The following is a 26,666-nucleotide window of genomic DNA, read 5'->3' as shown; positions in this document are numbered from 1 at the left end:
TTGGCGGGGGTGGTATGTGGGCTTCTATAAACTCAGGGTTATTGAAATTAGATGAGGTCAAAGTGTGTGAGTTGTGGTTGAGTTATTAGTTGGGCCAATGGAAAAGTGCGGTTGCAATTTTTCTGTGGAACAGCACTGTAAACCGCTAAAAAATGATGTTTCTGGCACCTGGGTCTCTCGATTGTTTATTCGACGCTAATGAGGGCTCCACTCGCGAGGCCCCACTGTTGAGATGGTCTGTGCGTCTCTTTCTCCTCTGTGTGTGTGTTTGTCTCTGTGTGAGTGTGTCTGTGTCTCCTTTATGCATGTGTCTCTGTGTCTGTTTGAATGCAGTCAGGACGCTGACGAGCTTGGTGAGCAATACTGTTTTTTAGCGGATCTTCGGGCCTGCGCTGGTGTTTCTTCCCCCAGCCCCACCCCCAAATGGACCACCCAGCTTTAAAGAAAAACATTTTTTTTTGGAATAACCTTACACGTGTTACTTCTTCATGTTTAGGTTTTATCGATAAAGTGAAAGAAATGTAGTTTGGGATGAGACAAATGTCCCTCAATAGTCCCTGCAAAATTCATCAAATTTGTCCACAATTTTCTATCGGCCCTGGTTATTAGTTATGCTGTTGCAGATGAGCATAAGTTTGGTTTTGGGCTTGTTCAGCGTGGCAGGTTGCAATTAGCTTATTAGGTAAGAAATGGTTACCAGTTAAGGCAAATGTGGGGTTGCAAAACCAAACGGAATAGGAGTATTACGTGTGGTGGAGCAGGAGGTTTTCGGTGAGAGTAACACCACGGTGATGAGGTAAAATGGAATAGAAGTAGCACAATGATAGTTTACGATTCGTAAGCAAGACATGGTTAAGTTTAAAACAGAACGACAGTATTAGGTGAAAAGAGACTGGCACTTGGGATAAATTAGGCTTGTGAAGTGAGGTTGGTGTAGAAAGTAGCTTATTACTGAAATGGAGATAGAATTATGCTTTTTGAATGTTTAAGGTGATAATGGAGTTGTTGTTAGTTTGTTAACTGAGATGAGGTTAGTTTGGGATCAGGAGTTTTAGATGAAGATGGGTTTATGAGGTGAGGTAGAGCTGTATTGTTGAGTGGAGATGGGGTTGAGTTTAAATCAAGTCAGATTGCATTATTTGACCCATGATAAGGTGAACATATGTTTAGATCAGATTTGTTAAATAAAGATGGGTTGAGCTTCTGGGTAAGATGCTTGTTAGCTAGAGAAAAAGCTAGTTAAAAGAGCAACGCGTTGTCCTGTTAGATAACGAAGGGTGAGAAAGGTTCAGCTGAGATGAGGTGGACGTGAGTGACTGTGTGAAATGGGTTGGGACATCTAATTGATGGAGGGCAAGCATGTGGATGTCTGTTCCATATTGTATGAAGATCAGGAGTGGATTGTTGTTCTTAAAAATAAAGATATTTCACCATCATGTCTTCCACATCATCTCTAAACATTTCATACCTTTACAATAAGCACAGAGTAAAAAGGTAATTGGAGATGCTTTACTTGTGTATCTGGGTTGCTGAGTAGATATTTTTTATTCAGGAGACTGGACAGATAATAAATTTCTATTTAGATGTAACAAAATCAGTCTTTACTTACCATAATCACTACATATCAAATAAGGAAAAATATTTCAGCTGATACGCAGCTGTTTTTTCCCCCCACCCTTAAGCTGTAGTTTCAGACACTGTTTTTGCCCAAATACTCCCATACAGAAGTCTGGCATGCACTCCCATATAATATACAAAGACTAGCATCTCTAATGACAGCTCACTCTATTACGCACAATGAATACGTTCAGCGTGAGGGGACAGATCCCTCTCTTCACAGTCACTATCCAGTGCTCGCTCCTTGATAGCTTGGACAGTGTGAGGGCTGTTGGGAATGGAATTGGACCTGGCAATGTGATTTGTGTGATCGCCTCTGATGTTTGCAGGGACCTTGGTGTCTTGCATGTGTCCAGAGACTCCGTGCTGTTTCATCTCCTGACTCGGCTCTCGCTTGACCTGTAGATAGGCTTTGACCTTATGATGCCTGGCTTTACCTTCACTGTAATCAGTCACTCGGCATTCGTACGTGCCCTCGTCCACAGTTTTAATGCTGGATAGCCGCAGATTGTGCGAGATGTTGCTACCAACCACCTTCACGGCCTAGAGGGATGGAAAAGAAGTCCGGCTTGATAAAGGGGTGTTGAAAAATACAATGAAACACACTGAAGACAATTGGCTCGATAACATGAACTTTCGTGAATTATTTCCTGAATGTGTTTTTATCTCTAATCAAAATAATCGCCTTTTAGCACCAAATGCAGCTGATTTATTCCAGCTCTGCTCCAAAAGTGGATCATAATGGAGAGTGAGTTAATGTTACTACTAATAAAAACAACACTGCTACTAATAATCCTTGCATTCGATACAGCGCCTCATCAAGTCAATGAGACGTCCCAAAGCGTTTCACAGGACATAGTGTAAAGTGGAGTGACTGCATATTTGTAGGCAAATGTGGCAGAGCCAGTTGCGCACATCAGTGTCTCACAAACTGCCATGGAATGAGTGACCAATTTTATTTAGGAGATTGTTGGCCAGGACAAACTCCTTTCTCTTTTCAAATAGTGTCATGAGTTCCCACAAGTCAAAGAGTGTTGTAGGTCCAGGTTCCTCACTTAAACATCCTGATGGAATTTACCGCATTTTAGACTCAGTCATCAGCTTCCAAGCTCACTCCAAAGGACCATCCAATTTGCTCTTCCGTAGTTACACACAAGAACATTCTCCGCGTCCACACAGTTCTATTAAAGATTGAACCTGGTGCAGGCCCCGCAGTTCAGATGAAATCAAAATATAATGAGCCGAGTAACAGATCGATGTGAGTTTACCCCAAACTCATTAGCTTCCTAGATAAACCAATTAAAATGGATTACCTGCATTTAGCCTGTGCTAGAAAATATATTAAATCTAAGTTCTCAATGTGGTAAATGCTGTGAAGTGACCGGAGGATTTGGCAATGCACAATAGGACCTTTTGACAGTAAAACATCTAGACTCACGCTGACTGTTTCTTTAAAATCAACTGCCGACCTGCAGTGTATTATATTGGTGGAGGAAGAGTAGAGTGTGATAGAGAGGGAAGAGCTCTGTTAATACTTGTAAGATGGCCCATTACCTGAAATTGATTTTCACTTAATGGTTATTAAGTTTCCTAAGTGTTATGTATGTAATAAAATGGTTAAAAATTCATGAAAAACCATCAGTACGTTTTTAGTTGTTCCAATTCCCCATAACTACAATTGTCCTGCCGAGAGACAATTCTGTTTGCCAACTCTCTGCACACAATCTCGAGGCACATAAGTGACAATCCTTGCATTTGAAATAGTACCTCATTGTATTGTCGAGACAGCTCAAAACGCTTCAAAGGAATTTACTCAGTGGTTAGAGCACTCGCCTCGCAAGCGAGAAACCTGGGTTCAATTCCCGGCAGGGCAAAACCTTGGGCAATTTTCCTCACTCCACACACCTGATAATAATCCCTCAAGAAAAAAACAATAATAAATCCATCACTTCAATCCACGACTGTTTGTGGTACACGCTGCTGCGTTTCGCCCACAAATATACAATCAATTTGCTTTACAGTATATTCTGTGAAGCGCTTTGAGACGTCTCGAAGACGTGAAAAGAGCTATATCACATGCAAGGATTATTATTATGAAAATGGCGTGACTATATTTGTAGGCAAACACGCACATAGCAATGTCCCACAAACAGCCATGAAGCAAATCTTATTTGGGGCACTGTTGGCAGAACACTGGGAGAAACTCCCTGTCCTTTTCCAATAGTTCCGGAATTAATTTACATATTGGAAACTTTCTTACTGACGTTTCCGTCGTCTTGACACTCGTTTCAGTGATTTAATTCCCCATTTTTAGTCATGTGCATTACATTGAACATAAGAAAGAAATAAAGTCCCTACACATTAGAGAAACAACATCAAACTTGCATTTATATAGCGCTCATCAAGTGGGTAGCATCTCAGATGAGGATAATAACTGTACTCAACAACAGTTGGCTAAATAATGAAGACAAGCATACAACAAGCAGAGGCATCAGAATTGCATCCTTAACACTGATTAATTAATACAGCAAAGTTAATATTGCTGCTACCATTAGTACATTTCGCTTCTTGTGTTTGCCAACACGAGTTCATAACAGCTTTGTTCAGGAAATGCACTGTACCCTGTATTTAATTGGCTGTTTTATTAATACTTCAAATAGCTCTTAATGCAAGGAAACAACCTTTGGCCAAGAGTAGGTCCACAAGGTGCATAGAAGAAGCAACTAGCAGTAGCCCCATCCATTGAGGAAATAGTTTGGATAATTCATGCTTCAATATTAGTGTTTTTTTTTAATCAAAGCAAACTCCCTCTCCCTTGGAAAGTTGCTTGTTGGATATCTAATGGAATAACTGCACACAATGATTGGTACTGAGTATTATTGCTGACATGCTTCCCACTGCTTGTCCAGCCGCCTTAGGGTTTTACAGGCTTAACAGGAGCCGAACGAGAAGAATCCCTGACTCAGTGATCTCTGCACGTCCAGCGCTTTGGGACGTCCTTCCGACGTGAAAGGCGCTATACAAATGTAATTTTGTTGTTGTTGTTGTTGTCACAATGTTAATGTCGTAATTCTGTGAGCGGTTATGAGTCTCTGTTTGGAAGTGAAACCTGCAACAATCTTCTCAATTTGTTGTTAAGGCACTGCTACATTGCTTTGCAAAAAGTGTTGACCACCTGTTAGCAGGTAGTGGTGAATTGGTTCCCCAAAAGGGCTTGGGATTGCCAGGTAAAATGGGGCATAAAACATAAAACATCCAGCATAAAACATCCGCACATTCATAAACTTTGTTGGAGCTTAAAGGGAATTTCTGAACAATAATAATAATAATAATAATAATCCTTGCATTTGATATAGGACCTTATCACGTCTTCAAGTCGTCCCAAAGCGATTCACGCTGTAGAGTGAATTTTGACCGCATGTTTTGTGGGCGAAGCAAGGCTCCACGTATTTGGAGCTAATCACAGGGACACTCGGGAAGCATTCACGGGAAGTGTCCTGATTTCCCATCCAGCCAGTCTGGCCCTGACAAATCTTATACTGGTCAATGCACAGCATCTGTTGGGTTATCCTTTGAACAGGTTATTCAGATATTCAGATAATCTTTATTCAGATAATTCAGATAATCTTTTGTGAGATATGCATTGTTTAATGAGTATATTGTAGAGCTAACTAGTCATTATCACATATGTAAAAATATATATTTTCTACTATGAAAGTAACAGTAATGGATGTGCAATAATCGGAGTCCTGTAGCTCAGTGGTTAGAGCACTCGCTTTCTAAGCGAGAGATCTGAGTTCAATTCCAGGCAGAGGGCGAACCCTTGGGCAAGTTTCCTTACTCCACACACCTAATAATAATCCCTCCAAAACCAAAAACAATAATAAATTGGTCATTTTCAATCCACGACTGTTTGTGGGACATTGCTGTGCGCAATTGGCTGCCGCGTTCGCCCACAAATATACAGTCAATTCACTTTACAGTGTGTTCTGTGAAGCGCTTTGGGACGTCCTCCCGACGTGAAAAGCGCTATATCAAATGCAAGGGTTATTATTATTATTATTATTATTATAACAGCCCTGAAAATTTGTGGTGTGGCTGCAATGCACAGGAAGGCCACGAGATGGCAGAAACCCCACATAAACTGTCCCAACATTGCAGACCAACCCAACCTGTAAAGTCAGTGCGAGTGTTTGAAATGTGTCCAAACAGAGACTTATTTTACTTTAGTTGGCACTTTCTCACTTGAATGGTTTGAAAGAAGAGTCAAACTTGAATGATAATGATGATAATAATAATAATCCTTGCATTTATCGCGCCGTTGAGGCGTCTCAAAGCGCTTCGCGAAATATGCTCTAAAGACTGTGTGTTTCGTGGGCAGTAAAAGTGACGCTTCCAGTTGTTCTTTGGTCACCATCTTCTGTCACGGCACTGACATGGTTTATTTTTTCGCCCCAGGTAAATGAAATGAAAGGCAGTCTTGTTCAAAGGCAACGGCACGGTATAGGATAAGCATTCCAGTCTAGAATCTGTTGCTCAACAAATTTGAGACGTTTCGACAGTATGATAAGGTGCTATATCAAATCCAAGGATTATACATTATGTTGATCCATCTTTGAATCCCACTTGTAAATCTACCCCTTCCACCTCTCCCTCCCTCATCTCTTCTGCTCGGCAGCTAACTCTGCCGCTGTGTGGTGCTCCGAGACACCAGCCTGCATGGAGGGCGTGCTACGAATGCAAGTTGTTGTCATCAACCTTTCCTCCTGTGAGATGCGGCATAAAATAATTCCCTGCAGATGCCATTGCTAAACTTCTCAATCGGGATTTTGACCATTTTCCAGGCTGGCGTTGTTAACCAAGGTTGACAACAAATACGAACAGAAAGTTATCTCAACTCACGCTTATTTTGGTTGCATCCTTTCGGGTCTCCTCGTGGTTGAAGGGTTTTATCTGTGAAGAGAGGAGAAAAAGAAACAAATGATAGGGAAAAAATATCAGAACACAGAGGGAGAGAGAGAGGGCGTGGGGAGTGGGGACAGTGGTGGACACTTTATAATTGTTTGATTTTTTTAATATAAAAAGAACAGAGGGTTTGTCTTATCTGCTCTTATCAGGCACCACACAAAAAGATTCCCTGAGCTCCAATTTCATTTGGCACAATTACAATGCAGTGAAAAATGCATTGGGCTATGGATGAAACAATACGTTTTTCACCCTCAATTATAAAGTTGCACGTGGTTTTGCTTTCCCCCTGCACGTTACATGTTGGTTAATGCAGCATGTCAACACATCGAGAGGTTGACAGGATGCGTTAATGCAGTTCAGCTATGTCACTGCATCCCCCAAAACTGCACAGCTCAGGTCAGAGCAGACGGTTACATGATAATCATGATGATTTGAGCCATCAAGGCACAGCGGCTTCAGAGTATTGTCAGAGATAAGATCTAACAGCAGCCTTGATGAGGAAGCCTGACATGTACATTTCCTTTAGCTGAGTAGCACGATCCCTTCTCCAGCAATAAGTCCCTGATGCTGGAGCTTGGCTGAACTGATACACCTCCTCAGAGCGGTTTCAGCAGCTACACTGACTAACATTCAGGCAGCATCAAGCCCTGGTCTATAATCACAGCGTACAAAGACCACAGGATCAAACTGGCCCTTAACCTCCAAAACCTTCAGTAAATCTTTTTCAAAGAAGAGAAAACGGAGCACGTCAGCCCCATCTCTCAAGCCAAATCAAATGAAAATATCTTAACAGCCGGTCGACACATTGATTACACTGCAATAATAAATTACAGTGAAACCCAAGCAGGTCGATCGGAAACATTTCTCAGCTCCAACCTTTCATCCTTTTTTAGACTTGGACTTCCCATTGAACGGAGCCTTGTGTACATTACTTTGCACCAAGTTCAGTCAAATCCGTTGTGTTTGCTTAGACAGTGCCTCGGTCTGCCAGAACATTTTCCCAATGTTTGACTTGACAGAATTGAGCTGCAGATCAGCCATAATCTAATTAGAATGGCGGAACAGGCTCGAGGGGCTGAATGGCCTAATCCTGTTCCTATGTTCACGTTAAAATGTTTGGAAAGAGAAAAGACCATTTGCGGCCCGATTATCTCAACGAATCACTTACTCCACTTTACTGCATCCCCTGAGGGAAATGGTGAAGCATAAGTAAATCATTTTCAAGAAGAGAAAACAGCGCGAGCCAGCCCCATTTCTCAAGGCAAATCAAATGAAAATCTCCTGGATATCAGTCTCACAGCGTTCAGCCAGACCAGTTGCATTTCACAGATAACGTTCCTATTATTACAAGATTACAGCAGGTTGTCCTGTGAGCATTTATACTCAATCCCTCGATCGGTGCTTTCTTTAAACCTGCAAATCCTTCCCCTAATAATTGACGTTGGTAAATGATAATCCTTCCATGTTGATATAGTGACTGTCATGTTCGGGAGGACGCCTCAAAGCACTTCACTAGATTTACTATCAAGTGTATTTTGCAGGCAGGCGGCTTGCTTACAGCAATCTCCTACAAACAGCCGTGAAGTGATTGACTGATTTTATCTGGGGGACTGTTGGAGAAACCCTATTCTCTTTCTCAATAGCTGTGGGATCTTTAACGTTCCCCAAATAGCACAGACAGGGCCTCGGTTTGACAAAATAATATAATAATCCTTGCATTTGATATAGCGCTTTTCATGTCTTCTCGACGTCTCAAAGCGCTTCACAGAATAGAATGTAAAGTGAATTGACCGTATATTTGTGGGCGAAACGCGGCAGCCAATTGCGCACAGCATTGTCCCACAAACAGTCGTGGATTGAAAATGACCAATTTATTATTGTTTTGTTTTGGAGGGATTATTATTAGGCTCTGTGTGGAGTAAGGAAACTTGCCCAAGGTTTTGCCCTGCCAGGAATTGAACCCAGGTGTCTCGCTTGCAAGGCGAGTGCTCCAACCACTGACAATTCCCCAAATAGGAAAAAATAGTCACTCACTTCGTGGCTGTTTGTGGGACGTTGCTGTGGGCAAATTGGCTGCCGCATTCACCTACAAGGACACAGTCGCTCCTCTTTTCACAATAAAATCCTGCAAAGTGCTTTGAGACGGCTTGATGGCATGAAAAGACCTTATATCAAATGCAAGGATCATTGTATTTCCAGACTTTTTGTGCCTGGGTCGTGCGATTCACTGTTTGTCTGATAATCACAAGGAAGGCAGTGAGTGACAGCTAAATGCCCTCATTGAATTGCGAGCTGGATTGTAAGGGATTGTTTAACTACCAGTCTGTGAGCGGTGGTTACCTGGTTGGAGCTCCATGACTCCTTGTCGGTCCAGTCCCTGGTGTTTCGGATGTACCACCACTGAATCTCCAGCGAGTAGGATGGTGAGCTGCTACCCCTGAAAGCACAGGCCATCTCCACATCCTGCCCAGCTCTGGCCATGATATCATGAGGAACCTCAGTGAAGAGTGCTGCAAAAAGCAAAAGCAAACGCCTGAGTAACAGCTCTGGGCTTCAACCAGTTGACATGTCTGCAATGTAAAAGCGACTTCATCTACTCTAAAACCACACTTTATCCTCAGATAATAAGCATCAACCGCACAGAGTGCGGGGGCTGGTAGGGTGCTGACCGAAGGCACGGTCAAAGATACTAGAACATAACTATCTATTTAATAATCTTTGTGTAGTTGGAGTTACCTGGACTGTAAGATGGCTACTCCTACAATTCAGTGGTTTGAACCTAGTTTTGAATGTGATGGGTTAGAGTCATCTTAGGTTGAATCGAGATTGAGTTGAGTTCAGTCTGCTCAGATTGCTAGAAACACGCGGGGTTTGATCAGTATCCTCTGTGACTTGGACCTATTTTTTCGGAGACACATGGAAACCCATCGCCTTGCTTAAGAGTCTCCAAATCAGTCGTCGGCTGGTTCTTCCAAGACCTGCTGACTCGATCTCCAGCGCTTTGCGCTGCCGACCCCATAAAATTAACATGATCATTTGAATATTCGAAATTAGCGATCATCAAACCCAGCAGAAAAAAAAGCAGAACAGCTGAATGGCAGCACTGCTCAGAAAGTGACACTTTATTCAATCCACACACCAAGCTTAAAGCTTTGCAGAAAACCCATTAGCATTGGAAAAAAACAGGATAACACAGTTACCCTGCAGAGGGGCTCTCCAAAATGCAAACTTGATTAAAAAAATCACAACAGCAAGAAAGGCCTACAAACCCATTAAAGGAAAGATTGCTTTGAAACCCCAGTGTTGATTATTTGACCTCCAGCTAATTCAGCAGTTGCACTGAGCTTCCATTAAGGGAACATACTTTGGCATTATGTAAGAAAGCTTTCAGTAAACTCATTATCTATTAAGTGCAGCTGATTTTCCACGGCATTCTATGCACCAGCCTAAAAGATGCATTTAACGAGAATTCATATGAAACAAGGATTACGTGAGCCAAATACTAACACCACAGCAGTTTTCGGCACATTCAACAGGAAAATAAACCTGTGTCTCTTTTCCTCTAATTCTTTTATTAGTTTTCAACTTAAAACGGTTTCTGGGGACATCCTGCCGACTTTGTATATAATACAAATTATAAAATAATACTCGTTGCATTTGGTACAGTGCCTTATCACGTCTTCGAGACGTCTCAAATATCCACAGAGTATACTGTAAAATGTATTGACTATATATTTTGCGGATGAAACTCTATCAATGGTAGGAAATTGGGCTTGGGATGCATGGCTTCCTGGAGGAGTGAACCACCAATATAAAGGGACAGTCTTGCGTCCGTAATTAAAAAGAAAAGTGGAGACTTTCTTCTGGTCAATATTCACTCGCCTCATTCAAATCCACCCGCCTCCACTCACCCTCCTGCCCCATTCAAAATATTCAGCTGCTCACCTCATTGTTGTCGAGGGGACTTTGCTGCTGCAGATTACCTGCCCATAAAACATTCACTTTCGTTTCTAATTAATTCTAGTTTCTAACATTGCTTTGTGACATTCATTTTCTTTATGCGGAAGCCACTTTTAAATGCAAATTATTATTACCCGCCCCGTTTATAGCAGACACCGCTCAACTGCATCGTTACATTCTCATGTTCAGCCCTTCACAAACACATCGGCTGTAAGGATCTCTCACGCAGCATCGTTGATTATATTTGCAAGACACTTACGTGCCGAAAGATTATAATACTGATAAACCAAAGGTTTAAGAATGGAACAGGCTCCCTAGGGAGACGGTGGAAACAGAAATTGTCGATCCTTTCAAGAATTAGATAGATTTCTGTTAGAAAATAATATCGTGGACTACAGTATATAGTTTGGTAGTCGTGTGACATGTCAGGATGGTGGAAGACGAACTGGATGGACCTTGGTCTTCTTTCGGCGAGCAATTCTTATGCTCTTTATCCTGGAAAAATTAATCTAAACACAAAGCACCCACATTAGTAAACGCAGGAGATGAGCATGTACTGCAGGCTAGGAACATACCAGAGAATATTGTGGTTGATATTGTTTTGCAAATTATAATCAGGTTACTGCACTCGAAAATTAAGTGAATTAAAAGCAAACTCCTCTTAAGACCAATTTTACTATGTTGCCGGTTGACAGTTCAAATAGTAACAGAGGAAATAAAACTTCAATGAAAACGGCCAACTCATCAGCAACTATTGAATTATTCTCCCAGTTCTTGAGATGAATTTGCTGGACCTAGAAACAGGTTTGAGTCCCACCAGTCACTAGTTGACAGTAAATCAAGGGAGAGTTTTGAAAGCCTGAAATAAGAGTGAAATATCGCATCTTTCTCGGCTTGATGAGCACAAAATATACTCAAAGAAAGAAACTTTTTGCAAGAAACCTTCACGTTTGCTTCTAAACTTTACTAAGAGACAATCCAAATACATCCAAACTCCCCTCTTTGCAGTTTGGAGAATGACAACAGTAATCCTTACATTTGATGTAGGGCTTATAAGGTTGAAATGTTGTGACTGTGTGTGGGACGTTGCTGTGTGCAAATTGGCAGCTCATTTCCCAGACAACCACGACCGTAATAATCATCATAATAATAATAACCTTTGCATTTGACATAGCACCTCATCAAGTCACCGAGGTGTCTCAAAGCATTTCAAAGGAATAACTGTGAAGTGTGGTGACTGTGTATTTGGGCACAAAGTGTGACGTGAACGACTGATGTTTTCCAGGGGCAGCAAGTGAAATGCAGCACATAAAATATTGTAAAATGAAGGAAAAGGTTCCCTCCAGTGGCAGGACTGCGTAATAATGATTGAAATAAAGAAATAGAAGAAAATATCTACCCGAGTCGAGATTTACTCTATCTATGTGGCGTTTCAGACCATCCTCAGTGTGGCAAAGCGTTGAATTCTGCCTTAACTTTAAAGCCAATTTTCTTAAAAGAACTTACAGAAAAACGGCTTCAGTATTAAAGCTGCGTCTAAGTTTTTGTCGAATTCTGGACGCTCTAAAACTCTACATAAAACAGAGGGAATCTAGACCCAGGTAGAATTTCTCCCATAAAAACACACAGCGCTCTGTTACTTTCAGCAACTTTGACAGGGTTATTCATGTTATGAGATAGTGACTGTCACCTTCTGGTCATTAAGAGGAGAGACCCTATCACATCTTCAAGACGTCTCAAAGAGCTTCACACCATGTACTGTAAAGTGAATTGACTGAATATTTTGTGGGCGAAACTCACTGGTAAGAAAAGTCCTGAAGAATTAAGTGCAGCAAAGGTTCCTCCAACTCTGGTGTCCAAAGAAATGCAATGTCATTTGCAACAACGCAGGTCAGGCGGGGAGTAGGGAATTGCGAGGCGGAGTGCTGTAGCCAATACACTACAGGACTCTGTTACAGCAGGACTTCAACATTAAAGCACAAGATTAGTTCCAATCCAGGAACACGTACGATAGCGAGCAGTGTTTGGTCACAGTCGATGCACAAAGATTTCTGACAAATGGATTGTTTCCAGGGTTGGTTACTTCTCTCACTGCTCCCACATTCTATATTTATTTCATTAAAAGAAGGACGATTTGACTATACTTCACGTCGCCTGTAAATAATTCTGCGCACCTCATGTCGCAACACGGAACGGACTAGTTTGAGCTCCAATGCGATGCACCGCACTTATCTTGGTGACATCTTATCATGTTTATAATTTCTGATATCTGCCATCTCAAGTAGATAGTTTTGTGACTAGCTTTAGCTGCCTCTTTATCTCCGAGCCTGATAACATCATAAGAGGAATACTCACCGGTAAAAAGGCGGTGACTCACCATGACAAAGTTACCAGCAAACTTCCCGAGTGGCACGTTCTTCCCAAGTGAACTTCCACTGTGGGCGTCAGTAGATTGTGAGGGAAAATCACAGGGTCTTATCTGACATAATTTTGATCAATCCAATCTCAGCCTGACTCTCGCCTCCGAGTCAGAAGGTTGTGGGTTCAAGCTTCCCCCCCTGTTGGGACTTTGAGTTCATAGTTGACATTTGAGTGCAGCGCGACACACTAAACCCAAGTCACGTCCTCTTGTTCGGGTGGATGTTAAAGATCTCATGGCTAAACTCTAAAAAGAGAAGGCAGTTTCTCCTGGTCAACAATGCTCCAGATAAAAGAGGTCATTCACTCTCATGGTTGATTTGGGGGACATTGCTGCGTGCAAACTGGCTGCAAAATACACAGTAAAATCCTGTGAAGCACTTGAAACGTTCTGACGGTTTGTTAAAGCGCTGCATCAACTGCCAAGATGATGATTTTGTTGTAATAATCTTATTTGATGCTGATCCAGTCACAAAAACTAAACTGCCACCTGTACACAAGAGAGGCTACAGGTAGGTTGGAATGAGACACAGGAAGGCAAGTTGGTTGCCCTTCTCATGTAGGCACTGAGGTACAGTGTTGGGGGCTCGGTGGCATGTGTTTTGCTTTGCATTTAACCAGGTTGTATCTGACTCTGGGATTATAATGTCCATTGGGTGTAGGAGGTGGGGAAAACCCATTGCCTGTGATGACTGACATCCACCCACAGGCAAGAGACTATATGCGCAAAACTGATATTCAACATACAGGCTGCATCCTCCCGACGCTGCTGGGAGCTACTCTATCCACATCCAGCAGCTTAACGATGGAGAACAGGGAAAAAGATTTTGATATCCCTGTCCAGTCTCAGCTAGATATCTGGCTGATACCAGGCACATCAAATGTAAGGATTATATTAAATAATATTATTACGATGGGGCACTACAGTGTTGACGAGCGAACATATTTAAAGGTACTTGAAATGTATAACCAGCGCGATCGGTCGGTCTGACAGTCTGCTCGCTGGCTGCCATTAAATGGATTAGGTCCAAATTCTCAGGAATGCAATTAAGTGCAAATAGGGATTGCTGCTAATTTGGCAGCTACCTTTCACTGGAGGCTCGGGGAAAAGTCCTAGATCCTGAAGTGAAATTGCAAGGAGTCATTCCACTTCGACGCGTCGAGACAATAAAAAAAATAACCTTGGATTTGCAGAGGGAAGGGGCCGCAGTCTGCAAAATAAGCTTCCTAAAACGCAGAAATGAAATGCAGCGTCAAGCTGCCATTCAGCATGACACAGCGGCTGAAACAAACTTGAAGCTAAGCCCTCAAACCAGTCAATTCTGCAATCAAACTAATCTACAGTACGTGATGTGGACCTAACTCGCATGTCTGTCAGTCAGAGCAGGGATTAAGGGAGCAGTGTGACTTAGGGATTGTGATAAACTTGTCAGTTACTCCAGCTGGTGAACAGTCAAGACAACAGAAACAGCCACGGTCCAAAGCAATTACACTTCAGCAGTACACCAGTGACAAGCAATCACTAAAGACTACCACACTTGAAGGCAATGTGCAGCCCACTGAATTTCCCCCAAATCCTGACCGGGATGCAAGGGGATCTTGGCGAGATTGCAGGTGTCTCTCACCTGCTCTCCGGTTCTATCTCTTTAATGCTTCAGGGAGTCAACATTTTGGTTGAACCGCACCCATTCCCAGTAGAAGGAAAAAGGAGTCAAAATGATTTCAGGAGGGGGGAAAAAAAAGCATTTTATACAGTTACAAATGGCAATAATAGGAACATTTTAACCCTTACATTTGAAATAGCGTCTTTCACATCGGACGGATGTCTCAAAGCGTTTCACAGGATTTAATGCGGTTAATGACTGTGTTTCGTAGGATATTCACAAGATTACAAGTTTGATTTGGATGAAGAAGGCCCTTTGGCCAATTTGGCCTTGTCCCTCCAGAATACCCACCTTACCATCAAACTGTTTTTTAAGTGTCCTGGCCTCAACTGCCCTTCCTGGTAACCTATGCCGGTTGTTCTTTATCCTTGGACTTTATGGTATGTGTGTGTGCTGAAATTACTCTTTGCAACTCTAAATCTATGCCCTCGTGTCCTACTGTATTGTTCTGCATTTACCTTTTCACTGCATTTAAAACACCTCCATGAGGTCCCCTCCGAGAAAGGTGGACATTATAGATCCCACACTCTATTGGAAAAGAGAAGGGATTTTCTCCCAATATCATGGCCAACGATCTCCCAAAGACATAATTGCACTTATCCCAATGTGTGCCACACAGAGGCAGCTGCAATTTGACGAAGTGTACAATCTGATGAGGTTTCTGTTTTTACCATTTGAAATGTAATCAAGTACAAATGGACGAACAGCTTCCACTGGTTGAAAATGAATTGTTCCAGTGTCACTTGCTACCACTATAATGTTGAATGCTCAGTTATTTTTGTGATATGTGATGGCGTATGTGCCCCGAGGCACACTTTGTGACTGATGTTTTGGAACATCATCCTAAAGCCTGATCCTAACCACTGATCTGACTGAAAATACTTCTCCCCCCAACCCACCTCTCCCTTCCCTCCTCCATAGTAGAGCAGTAAAGTGAGAGATGCTGCAACTCTGGGAAGAACAGCAAATAATAATAATCTCTACATTTGATATAGTGCCTTTCATGTCAGGAGGACAGGTTATGCTGTGGAGTGTGTAATGACTGTGTATTTTGTTAATGATCGTAATTAGTGAAACACACAGAAGTAGATGCAAAAATAATCTTTGATTTGAGTCTTGATCCTGGTTAAAACCAGGGATTGAGGTAAAATGCACGTGTTGATTCAGATCAACACTAGGTTATTGAAACCTATCAAAATGATTGACAGGGAGATGCTATCAATGTATTTGTAAAGCAGATGGAAGGATTATTATTTAAATGTCACTTACTATGGATATAGTATCCGGATATTGCAAACGAGAGGACCCGGGTTCAATTCCCAGGCAGAGATAAAAGTCAGGCAAGTTTCCTTACTTCACATGCCTCTGTTTATCTAGCAGCAAGTTATTTTTGAGATATGTGAAGAGACAACCCAGTTGTTAGTCGATAGGCAGATCGCTTTCTGGCTGCAATAATACCTCCCCGAAAAAATTTGCTCACTCAATCCGCGACTGTTTATGGGACACTGTTGTGCTCAATTGGCTGCTGCGTTTTGCCCACAGAATATACTTCACAATATAACCTGTGAAGCGCTTTGAGACATCTCAACGATGTGATAAGGCACTATATCAAATGCAATGATTATTATTATATTATGATTATTATATCAAAATTGGAGTTATTTGCCGGGGCACGGGTGGGGAGAAGGCATGTAAATGTAATTGAAATAATCGCCCGACAAAAGAGCCAGCGCAGACACAATAGGCCGTAAATTTGCTGTAAATTTCTGTGGTTGCAAAGTGATACTTGCATTGCAGGTATGGGACCCAACTCTTTGAAACAAGCAGGTTGATAATGCGTTAAAAGCCATCATGTTACAGTTAAGCTGCCCGACAGAACCGATCTTCTCAATAAGTTTTTGACGCGTTATTGCGCTTACAGTTGTCATAGGTGTGAACGACTGATTCCTCCCTCCCACCCCCATCCACACTTCCACTTTCCCCCATCTCGACGACTGCACATCCTAGCACTTTGCCGAAAACTAAATCCATATTTTTACGTGCTTAAGTGTAGCACAGCCAAGGCTGACGCGAGGAATAAATTGACATACCTTTTAGAAGGAAAAACATCAACTGTCTTTTTTACTGTTATCTACTTGGTAAAGATCCCCTGTCAGCAGACTAGCTTTATTAAAGGCTAAAATGCATGTGTATTTTCTTCTCTCCCAGGATATCTTGTTGTAATATTAAACAGCAATTTCCGACAGCGAGCCTGCCTTGAACAGTGGAGCTCTCCTGGGGGAATCATGTGATACACTTTGCTTTTTGCTCCAGTCTCTCAATCTCTGGATGTAAGAAAAAAAACTAGATAAACTCATCATTGGATTGGTTTGTTCTAGAAATAATTTGTACCATGGAAATGAAATGGTCTGCAAGTGCAATGATTTCCGTAACCTCTCGAAGTCGAGATAAAGTCAATAAGCAACAAAAGAGCTCTGCTGCTGACTGATAATAACAGAATAATAATCCTTGCATTTGATATAGCGCTTTTCACGTCTTCTCGACGTCTCAAATGCTTCACAGAATATGCTGTAAAGTAAATTGACTGTGAATCTGTGGGCAAAACACGGCAGCCAATTGCGCACGACAGTGTCCCACAAAGAGCCGTGGATTGTTTTTTTTCTTGAGGGATTATTATCAGGCATGTGGAGTAAGGAAACTTGCCCACGATTTCACCGGATTCACAGGATATACTGTAAAGTGAACTGAGTGTATATTTTGTGGGTGAAACATGGCAGCCAATTGCTCACAGCAGTGTCCGACAAACTGCCATGGATTGAGTGACCAAATTATTAATTAAAAAAAAAAATTGGTGGGATTATTACCCCCGGAGAGCCAATTGACTGGATTCAAACTTCTGCTGGGTAAACAGAAGCTTGTGGAGTAAAGAAACTTGCCTAATATTTCGCCCTGCCTGGGAATCAAACCCAGGTCCTCTCGCTTGCGAGGCAAGTGCTCAAACCACGCTCCACAGTAGATATTAATCCAAGAGCACAGAAGTCAGGTATGTTTGTGAGAAGTGTTTACACAGTGTAGTTCAAGGGAACTTATAAAGGCACACACACACAATGCACATAAGGCTCTAGGTTATATAATTCCCTTATAATGCCACTTGTGTTTTGGCAACCACGCTGTGCCATTCATTTCTCTTTCTCACTGTAAAATGCAAAATGTTTGACTCCTGACAACTGCTCCAGTGGAAGTGAAGGGCGCACTGCCATTACTGAAGGATTGCTGTAGTGAAGTCAGACAGAAAACAATTTCCGAAACAACAACACGTCTCAATCGAATCAATGGACTAAGAAGATTTTCGAAGTGTCTGAAGTTGATCGCCAGAATGCCAAACGTCTAAGGAAAGATCAGAAAGATTTTTGTAACCTTGCCTTCTTTCTCCACCCCACCCCGCCCCCCCCCCCCCCCCCACCCCACAGAAAGCTTGCTCCAACATGCGTTTCTAGCATTAATTTATTTGTTGGTCTCGCAGTCTGCAATTTCTACATCTGCTTGACATTTCCGGCACCAAACACAAGTCAATAATGTTGACTTATTATGAACAATGAAGCTTTTTGGCTTGTACTGGTGAAAATGACCGTCACTGTGGGAATGTTAACCTTGCCTATCAGAAAGGGAATGAATTGTAGTAATTGGAATTCCCTCCCTCCACCCTCTTAGTCTGCCAAGTCGGGGTTTAGGTGTCTATCTATTCATAAACCAGCCTACTTTAGAGTGTTTGCCTACAAATGCACAGTCACTACACCTCACAGTAAAACCTTGTGAAGCACTTTGAGATAATAATAATAATAATCCTTGCACCTGATATAGCGTCTTATCACGTCTTCGAGGCGTCTCAAAGCGTTTCACAGGATACGCTGTAAAGTGAATTGACTGTGTCTCCACGACGTGATGAGGCTCAGTATCAAATGTAAAAATTTGATTATTATTACTTTAGAGCATTCCAAGTGTATGTGAGAAACTCAGATTATATTCACAGTTTCAGGATGTATTGGACTGACTGACAGTGGCATCTGGTTCCAAACTTGGGATGAAATAATGGGAATCAAGGCAAATTATGGAGTTGCCATTTAAGGATGTGGGCAGGTTGATTGAATGTTTTCTCTCTCTCTTGCCCCCATAAATACACATTTAGCAATAAATACTAAGCCATAATATTACATTGATAATCCAAAATGTATCTAGCCTTGATTTATACAATGTTGCTATGGCAGGATCCCAAACCCATTTTGTTTTACTGCAGAGAAAAGTCCAATTTAAAATGTATGTTTATGTGAGACACAGACTGGTAATGGGTACGAACTTGATTATTTTGTATGCCATTTCGCATTGGGAAATGCAGCATTAAAATAAATCGAACCAAACACTTTGTCGTAAAAGCCCACTTACTGTACAAAATGGACCTTTAATTTTCTCACCATTTAACCGCAAGATCTCTCAAACCATTTTGACAAGTGCATATTTCACGTAATGTCTATGAACGCTTCAGAGTTGCTGATTGAATGAAGCACTCCATTTTTGCTAGGTCTGTTCACACTTCAAGCAATTTGGTCTCGTGACTGATCTACATCATAAAGTGAGCACAACAGCAATCAGTTACTTTCTTCTTTGAATTTTGCAATAATAATAATCCTTGAATTTGATGTCGCGCCTTATCACATCTTCGAGACGTCTCAAAGCGCTTCACAGAATACACTGTAAAGTGAATTGGCTGTAGAGTCAATTGAATTGACTCTATTTTGTGGGCGAAATGTAGAAGCCAATTGCGCACAGTAGTGTTCCTCAAACAGTTGTAGATGGAGTGACCAAATCATTCTTGTTTAAACTATTTTAAAAGGGATTATTACCCCCGGATAAACGATCCGCCAATCGACTAACAACCGGGTTCCTACTTACTGCTAGGTAAACAGAATCGTGTGGAGTAAGGAAACTTGCCTAACATTTCACCCTGATCGGGAATCAAAACCAGTTCCTCTCACTTGCGAGGCGAGTGCTCTAAACACTAAGCTACAGGACGCCACAAGATTCGCATCTTCAATATTGTAAACAAAAACCTTGAGAGTTTCCATGTCTCTTACCAATCCTGCGTAACAATAACTATGGAAATGAACGGGGATTCTCCGATCCCAAGACTGGCACAGTTATGGGAATTATGGGAACGTGATGTTGCAATCTTTGAATGGCTTATGGTTAAAGCTTCATGGCACACGTGATGGTCTTGCTTTATTTTATATTCATTTTAGTTTGCATGTATTAATTCTTCCAATTAAACTCCAGCACAGAACGTGCAATGTGTAGTTACTTTGTAAAAGCTCACCCTCTACAGCACTGCTCTGGATATAGAGAGGATTTAGAACAGGATTGACTGAATATAACATTTGCTTCCTGAGTGAGCAAGGATCGATAACTCACGAGTAGCAATAACCGAGTCATTAATGAAACATATTCAGTGTTTTCAATTTCTTGTTAAGTGCTGCGCTCCCAACACTCATTTTTAATTAACGTTTTAAACTTAAATTACTTTTCATCTTTTTTTTTACTGAGGAGTATTACAAGCACGGAGGCTCCTTTAATCCTTCCGAGAAGGTGTTTGAACGTGCTTTTCAGCTCTCGCTCTGTCTACCGTGATGGACTTCAGCTTCACAATTTAAAAAATAGAGAAATTTAATTCAATGGTTACTACAAAATAATAATAATATAATTCTTGCATTTGATATAGCACCTTATCGCATCGCTGAGACGTCGCAAAGCACTTCCCACAATATATTGTAAACTGGATTGACTGTATTTTGTGGATGAAAAGTGGCAGCCAATTGCACACAATCAATCGTGGATTGAGCAACCGTTTTCTTTTTTTGGAGGGATTATTACCCTGGAAAGGGATCTGCCGATCGACTAACAACCGGGTTCCTACTTCCTGTTCGGTAAACTGAGGTGTGTGGAATAAGGACATTTTTCCTAAGGTTTTGCCCCACAAATTTCGTTCCACATTATGCTTAAAATCCATCTATTTGACATTTCTTTTGCAAATTCTTTTTGTATTTATTTTAGTTTTTACAGGTAATGTTACAGCAATAAAATGTTCCTGATATTTGAGTAGTTTAAGGGTTTGTTTCATTGTTACAGCGACAATGTACACAACCGATCTGTCGACCTACAGATAGAAGTCTCTCGAGACTTGCCAACTGTCTGAGGCGTATTGAGTACAAGTCAATGAAAAACAGAGAGCACACAGTCTGTAACCCACATCAAATACCATCTGAAAGTAACAATTCAATAAAAGTTCAAAGCACAATTTACCACTGAGTTTAAATTCTCAGTTAAAGAACAAAATTCTTTATAGCCATTATTTTGGCAACATGATTGATTTCTGCTATGGTCACTCATTAGTTCTATATCATGCTACAATACATAATATAGGCAAAGGCGGATTTATATTTTAACACCTAAAACATAACCAATCCCGGGAATAAAAGAACTGAATAGAAATTTTCTTTTGTTAAAAAAAACCCCTTACAAATTAAATTGGGAAATTAACAAAATCAATTATTAACTGAAATTATATGGTAGGTTTTTATCTTAAGCAGCTCGAGTAAAAGTCATTGCAAGTTTAAAAAAAAAAGATAGTGTCCTTGGGATGGAAACACTACAATCATGTCATCTCAATCAAAGACAGCAGTCACTTATGCGAGCCTCTATGGAACCATCGATCAGCGATTCGCAAGCTGCACATTCTGTAGAAAAAATTCAAGGATGACACAGTAGTCACATTAAGTGGGCAAAGCCCCCTATAATTTCATTCTGGACATGAAAAGGTTCTGTGGCAGCAAAATGGAATAATGATTTTTCCATTTTCCTTTTCAATGATTTGTAGTAGAGCTATGAAGTCTGGTTAAACAGGATTTCCATCGATTGCAGCAATTTGCAAATAAAAATGACTGGCACTCGAAGGCTTGAGAGAGGCAACTCATAAAATAACAGACAACCCTGCAAAGCAGCAAGTCAAGCATCCATAGATAAATGGGACAGAGTCGGCAACAAAAACGTGATGGTATTAATTTAATGCTGCACTTTATCGCCTGCATTGCATTCATATTGACTGCTTTTTTTTTAAATTTCACCCACTGTTATAAGGTTTTAAGTCCTTCTGGAATTCCCTGCCTCAATCGTTTTGTGTTGCCCCCTCTTTGTCCATCTTCGGATCACACCTGAAGACTTTCCTCCTCAACCTCCTCCTATGGTCACCTCCCCTTTCTCCCCGCCTGGGCATCGAACTACGCCATTGTTAAGCGCTCTGAAAACAAAGCTCTGAAACGTTACCCCACCTGAAGGGCGCTACAAAAATGCAGATTTGCTGTTATAAATTCAGCACAACCAATAATAGCGCTTTGTTTTCACTCAATAAGTCTGGGCAAACAGAATTTGCTGTGCCGTGCATACATTGCAACCGCGCATTATATAGCTTTGTGGCGATTATCGCAAAAAAAAAATGTTGCAATGTTAATTCCATCAGCCACCATTAAAAAAAAACAGTTAAAACTTCCCCCGAGTTTATTTATTGCGCTATGGGCAGCTTCGAGAAGCAAAATGCTTAATGGATTGGGGCTGCCATTCACGTAGTTCGCTTAACACCTTAGTCCAGTTGATAGAATCGTTCAGTTATTTTCCTTAATTGGAAGGTTCACTAATTGTCTCTTGCAATACTTAATAGCATCAACAATCTCAAGTCTGCAAATGACTATAATTCTGCTTTGAGGTAGTGTTAGAAGTGTTAAGAAGTCTAGTTTGTAAACATGCACATTTTAATTTACCACTTGATCATTTAAGAGAGGTCTCATTTATTATTGGTATGCTCCACGAGTTTGGATCCATACATTTAATAATTTATGGACAGCTTGAAAGACGTGCTTTAGTTTTGAGATTGATCAGGTTATTATCTAGAAGCTTTGAAGTTAATGCTGTAAAACATGATATTTCACTCTCTCGGGTGTTTGGGGTTCATTATGTGCGCAAAAGAGATCTTCCCCATTCATTTCGCATTTACTGTGGCAAGCATTATTTTATGAAAGGCCAATCATTGATACATAACAATTCTATGATTCTACGAAAATATTATAAAACCAATAATACACTTGTTCGGGTATATTTTGTCAAGCATTTTCACATGGAATGCAATTTTACCACAATACAAATCTCTTCTTAAAAGATACTTTGGCGCCCGTGTTATTGTCTTTGATTTAAATAACATTTCAAGAGCTCTCTAAATCTGCTTTGTACACGTCAACAACAATAACAAATTACATTTGTAAAGCGCCTTTCACGTCGGGAGGACATCCCAAGTCACTGGACAGTCAGGGATTTGGCTCCGAAATAGGGGTTGGTATCAGGAGGCGGGGAGGGCAGGGAGGGTATGGGTAGGAATGAAGGCGCAAACTTCAGTGTTCATCTCTAAACACTTTAAGATATGCCTTATTGCTACAGTAGCTTAATTTGGTTTAATGTCAGCTATTGCAAGAGGAGAACATTACTGCTTTCGTATGTTCCATTAAACTTTCCATTATTCATTCAGTGTTTGCTTGTAAGCCCGCTAATAAAATTACTAATTTGAAATAATTTTCAACTTTGTTCATTGATAAGATCAGAAAGTTATTCCATCTTATCAAAACGTAACCCTTTCGGTGACTTCAAAGTACTTCAGTGCCTGCGTTTAAAAGAAAGCGAGTTGCAATCACTGAGTCTGAGGAGTTGCTGCTGATTTTCGAAGGAGACAGAGTACGTTAGTGTTTCTGTCGCAGTCGTAGAAAAACTGAACTCTCGGAATATATCAATGCAAAGGGTTTAAGCGATTACTTTCTAACCCCAACATCTTTTAGCTTCATCTTCTGTTACTGGTGCACTGGACATTTTTTCCACTTTATCAGCAGGGGGCATCCTTACTTTCCCATGAAACTGTAGCAGCTCATCCTGCCATGAATTAAAGAAACACCGGAACTGAAAGGTACAATGTAATATCACTCAACCATGAAGATGAATATTTTGTTTTTAATATTAAACATTGTGGAGCAATGTGCTGGCAAAGGAAAGGCACTTGACTTATTCTTTCATTGTTTCAAGTATATTTGGGGGGCATATATTATAAATAAAGTATATTTGCCCCTAAATATACTTTATTTATAATATATATTATAAATAAAGCAACAGAAGAAATTGAACGGAATAGAAAGAAGATTTCTCTTTCCATCAAGTGCTCTGGTCAGGTATACAGCGGAGAACAGATGTATCTTCCCTAAGTACCTCAGACTAGTTGTACTGTATTGTGATCTGAGTAGCTATGAAAAAGAAATGCTCACCGAGAGATGGAGCAGGACAATTTAGACTTGGCTCACCGATAACCTTAGTTTTTTTTAAAAAAAGCCCTCTTTTGGCAAGGCAGCCTTGTTTAAAAAAATCAGAATTTAAGTAAAATACATATTGCAAATAATATATTCGGTACATATGTCTATATATATACATATTATAGAACATAAAATAAAGATCCTGTGGAAGAGTTTAGTTACGAGTAAAGGGCTTATCACTTCTGCAGCAAAGTGGATTCTAGCGGTTTGTTTGTGGTAAAACCCCCCCAAACCACACATGATTTTTGCGGAACCAAATGTTTTGACGCTTCTTTCAATGTTCAAGAGCTCCAGGAGGTGTATCCATTAAGCACAGAGATGGGAAGAACATTCTTATGCAGCAGAGGATGTTGTTTTGCAGTTGGCTTGCTCTGATAAAAGCGTTGACTGAATTATTACTGCCCTCCGACCTAGAGAAGCACTTACTTATAAGTTTCATAAAAGGCAATGCTCATTTTGTTCCCATTATCAAGAAACCCAGCGATGGACATGTTTTTATGGCAGTTTTCAAATGCCAAGACCATTTTAAACCCATTTTCATAACAAAGGGTCAAGTATACTTTGTAATTCTCCAGTCCTTTAAAATGCATCACCTGATTTAAATTAATACATTTTACTTAAAAGTTTTAAACAGCCACAGGAACAACTGGAAAAATAATAATCATTGCATTTGACACAGCACCTTATCACATCTTTGAAACTTCTCAAAGCGCTTCACAGAATATATTGTGAAGCAAATTGACTGTATATTTTGTGGGCGAAATGCACAGCCAGTTGCGCACAGCAGTGTCCCACAAACAGCCGTGGATTGAGTGATCAATTTTTTTGAAGGGTTTATTACCCCCCAGAAAACAATCTACCAATCGACTAACAACTACTTACTGCCTGGTAAACAGAGGAGTGTGGCGTAAGGAAACATACCTAAGGTATATATATCTCGTGGTATATTCTGTTAAATTTTGCATTTTTACGTTAATCTGATGGAATTATAATGTTTCCCTGTCTGCTTGTTTGTAGAGCCTCTGCTAGTTAGTAGCTCTGGTGTTTAATGTTTCATAATTTCAGCTAGCGGTGATGGAAGAATAAAATTAGTACTATGTCTGCCCACAAAACCCACAGTCAAAACCACTTTACAGTATATTCTGTGAAGCACTTTCAGACGTCTCGATGACATGATAAGGCGCGATATCAAATGCAAGGTTTATTATAATTATTATTATCCATTTAAAATGGAACTAACAGGCGTTAGCACTCTATAGGACTCGACGTGAAAACTACAGACTTTCCGACTACAGGTCTAGGATACAGATGGTTTGCTGGAACAGTGTCAATACCTGGACATCTCAGGTACAAACTTTCACCCCTTTCTTCACAGCTTCATGAACACCAAGTCCATGTGTGTATGGGTGTTGAGAAAAAACACAGGCGGAACAGAATCCTCATCGAAAAGAAAGCGAATTGTTACTGAAGAAAAACGCTCCTAAAAGCTCAGAACTGACACAGTTATCCGCAAAGGTTATTTTAAGGCACAATTTCCCCCCGTCCTGACACACAATAAGGTCTCGCTGTTCTTGCTGAATGAATTGTCTTTTCAAAGGGGAGGGGGAAACACAGGAATCTCCAAGGAAATAAAGGCATATCACATTCTCTACAAACTGCAATGAAAAGTATATCATTTGTGCATTGCTCAGGATGCCTGAGTCCTCCAGTCCTGAAAGGGGTTAATTTCCTTTGGGAACGAATGGAATGGAATTACAGCATGGGAATACAGGAATATATTACATCAACACACACCACACACACAAACACACACACGATGCAATTAGAAAAGAAAAAAAAACATCAGAGTGGAGTGTTTCCTACCCCCCACCCACCCAAAAAAAAAAAGAAACACAGGCAGTTTTAACTCAAAGTTGCCTCTTAACTGTTCAATAAAAAGCAAAAATAATAATGGGAGAAGAAGTTTGAACCCAGAATACGACTGAGCATGTTAAATCCCTGCCTAAGGGGAACAGCCACAGGAATAGCTCTGCGACCTTGTCCCTGTTACACAACATCCCTTCAGAGATAAATACATTCAGGGGGATGTGAAGTCTCCCTGGCATCAGAGATGCTCTCAAGCAAAGTCACCAGCCATGTTCCAGCTAGTTATCATCACTGTAAAAGAAGAAGATGTTTAATCACAGTCACAGACACAGTCACATACATCCCTGTGATGATGCTCAGGGAGAGGGAGAGAGGAGAGGGGTGGGTGGGTGTTAAAGGTGCTGCTGTGGTCCATGGTCTCTTATCACAATGTTCTTAAGTCTTGGTTCTCACCTTCTGAGGAAGTGCACAGTTGGATGTAAAGCCCCAGGTAATGTACAGCTCCCAGGATGGCTCCAAACATCCCCATCTCGTCTCCAGTGCTTGTTGAGATTTTTTCTTTTCCACCAAACACCACCCCCCCACCCCACACACACACACACACACACCACCCCCACCCCCCCTCCACCACACACCCACACACACAAAAAAAATTCACATCAATAGAGGGGCTCCTGGTAGAAATCCAACTCAGATCTGACACAGACACACACACACACACACACAC

The 26,666-nt window shown here is 41.0% G+C and overlaps 1 protein-coding gene across 1 annotated transcript; it reads right to left on the bottom strand.

Annotated features, from left to right (window-relative positions):
- Window positions 1-1,556: 1,556 nt before the first annotated feature.
- On the bottom strand, window positions 1,557-26,666 carry vstm2l (V-set and transmembrane domain containing 2 like). The gene is made up of 4 exons (XM_007912149.2): window positions 26,393-26,666; window positions 8,926-9,095; window positions 6,520-6,570; window positions 1,557-2,160 (listed from the first exon to the last, which is right to left on the bottom strand). Exons 1-4 carry the CDS (start codon window positions 26,466-26,468, stop codon window positions 1,789-1,791), a joined length of 669 nt encoding a protein of 222 aa, XP_007910340.1. The 5' UTR covers window positions 26,469-26,666; the 3' UTR covers window positions 1,557-1,788.

Source organism: Callorhinchus milii, unplaced genomic scaffold (genome assembly GCF_018977255.1).
Source record: "Callorhinchus milii isolate IMCB2004 unplaced genomic scaffold, IMCB_Cmil_1.0 Scaffold18, whole genome shotgun sequence".
Taxonomy (NCBI): Eukaryota; Metazoa; Chordata; class Chondrichthyes; order Chimaeriformes; family Callorhinchidae; genus Callorhinchus; species Callorhinchus milii.
Note: the sequence above shows the minus strand (reverse complement) of the source record. Positions and strands in the feature narration are given on the sequence as shown.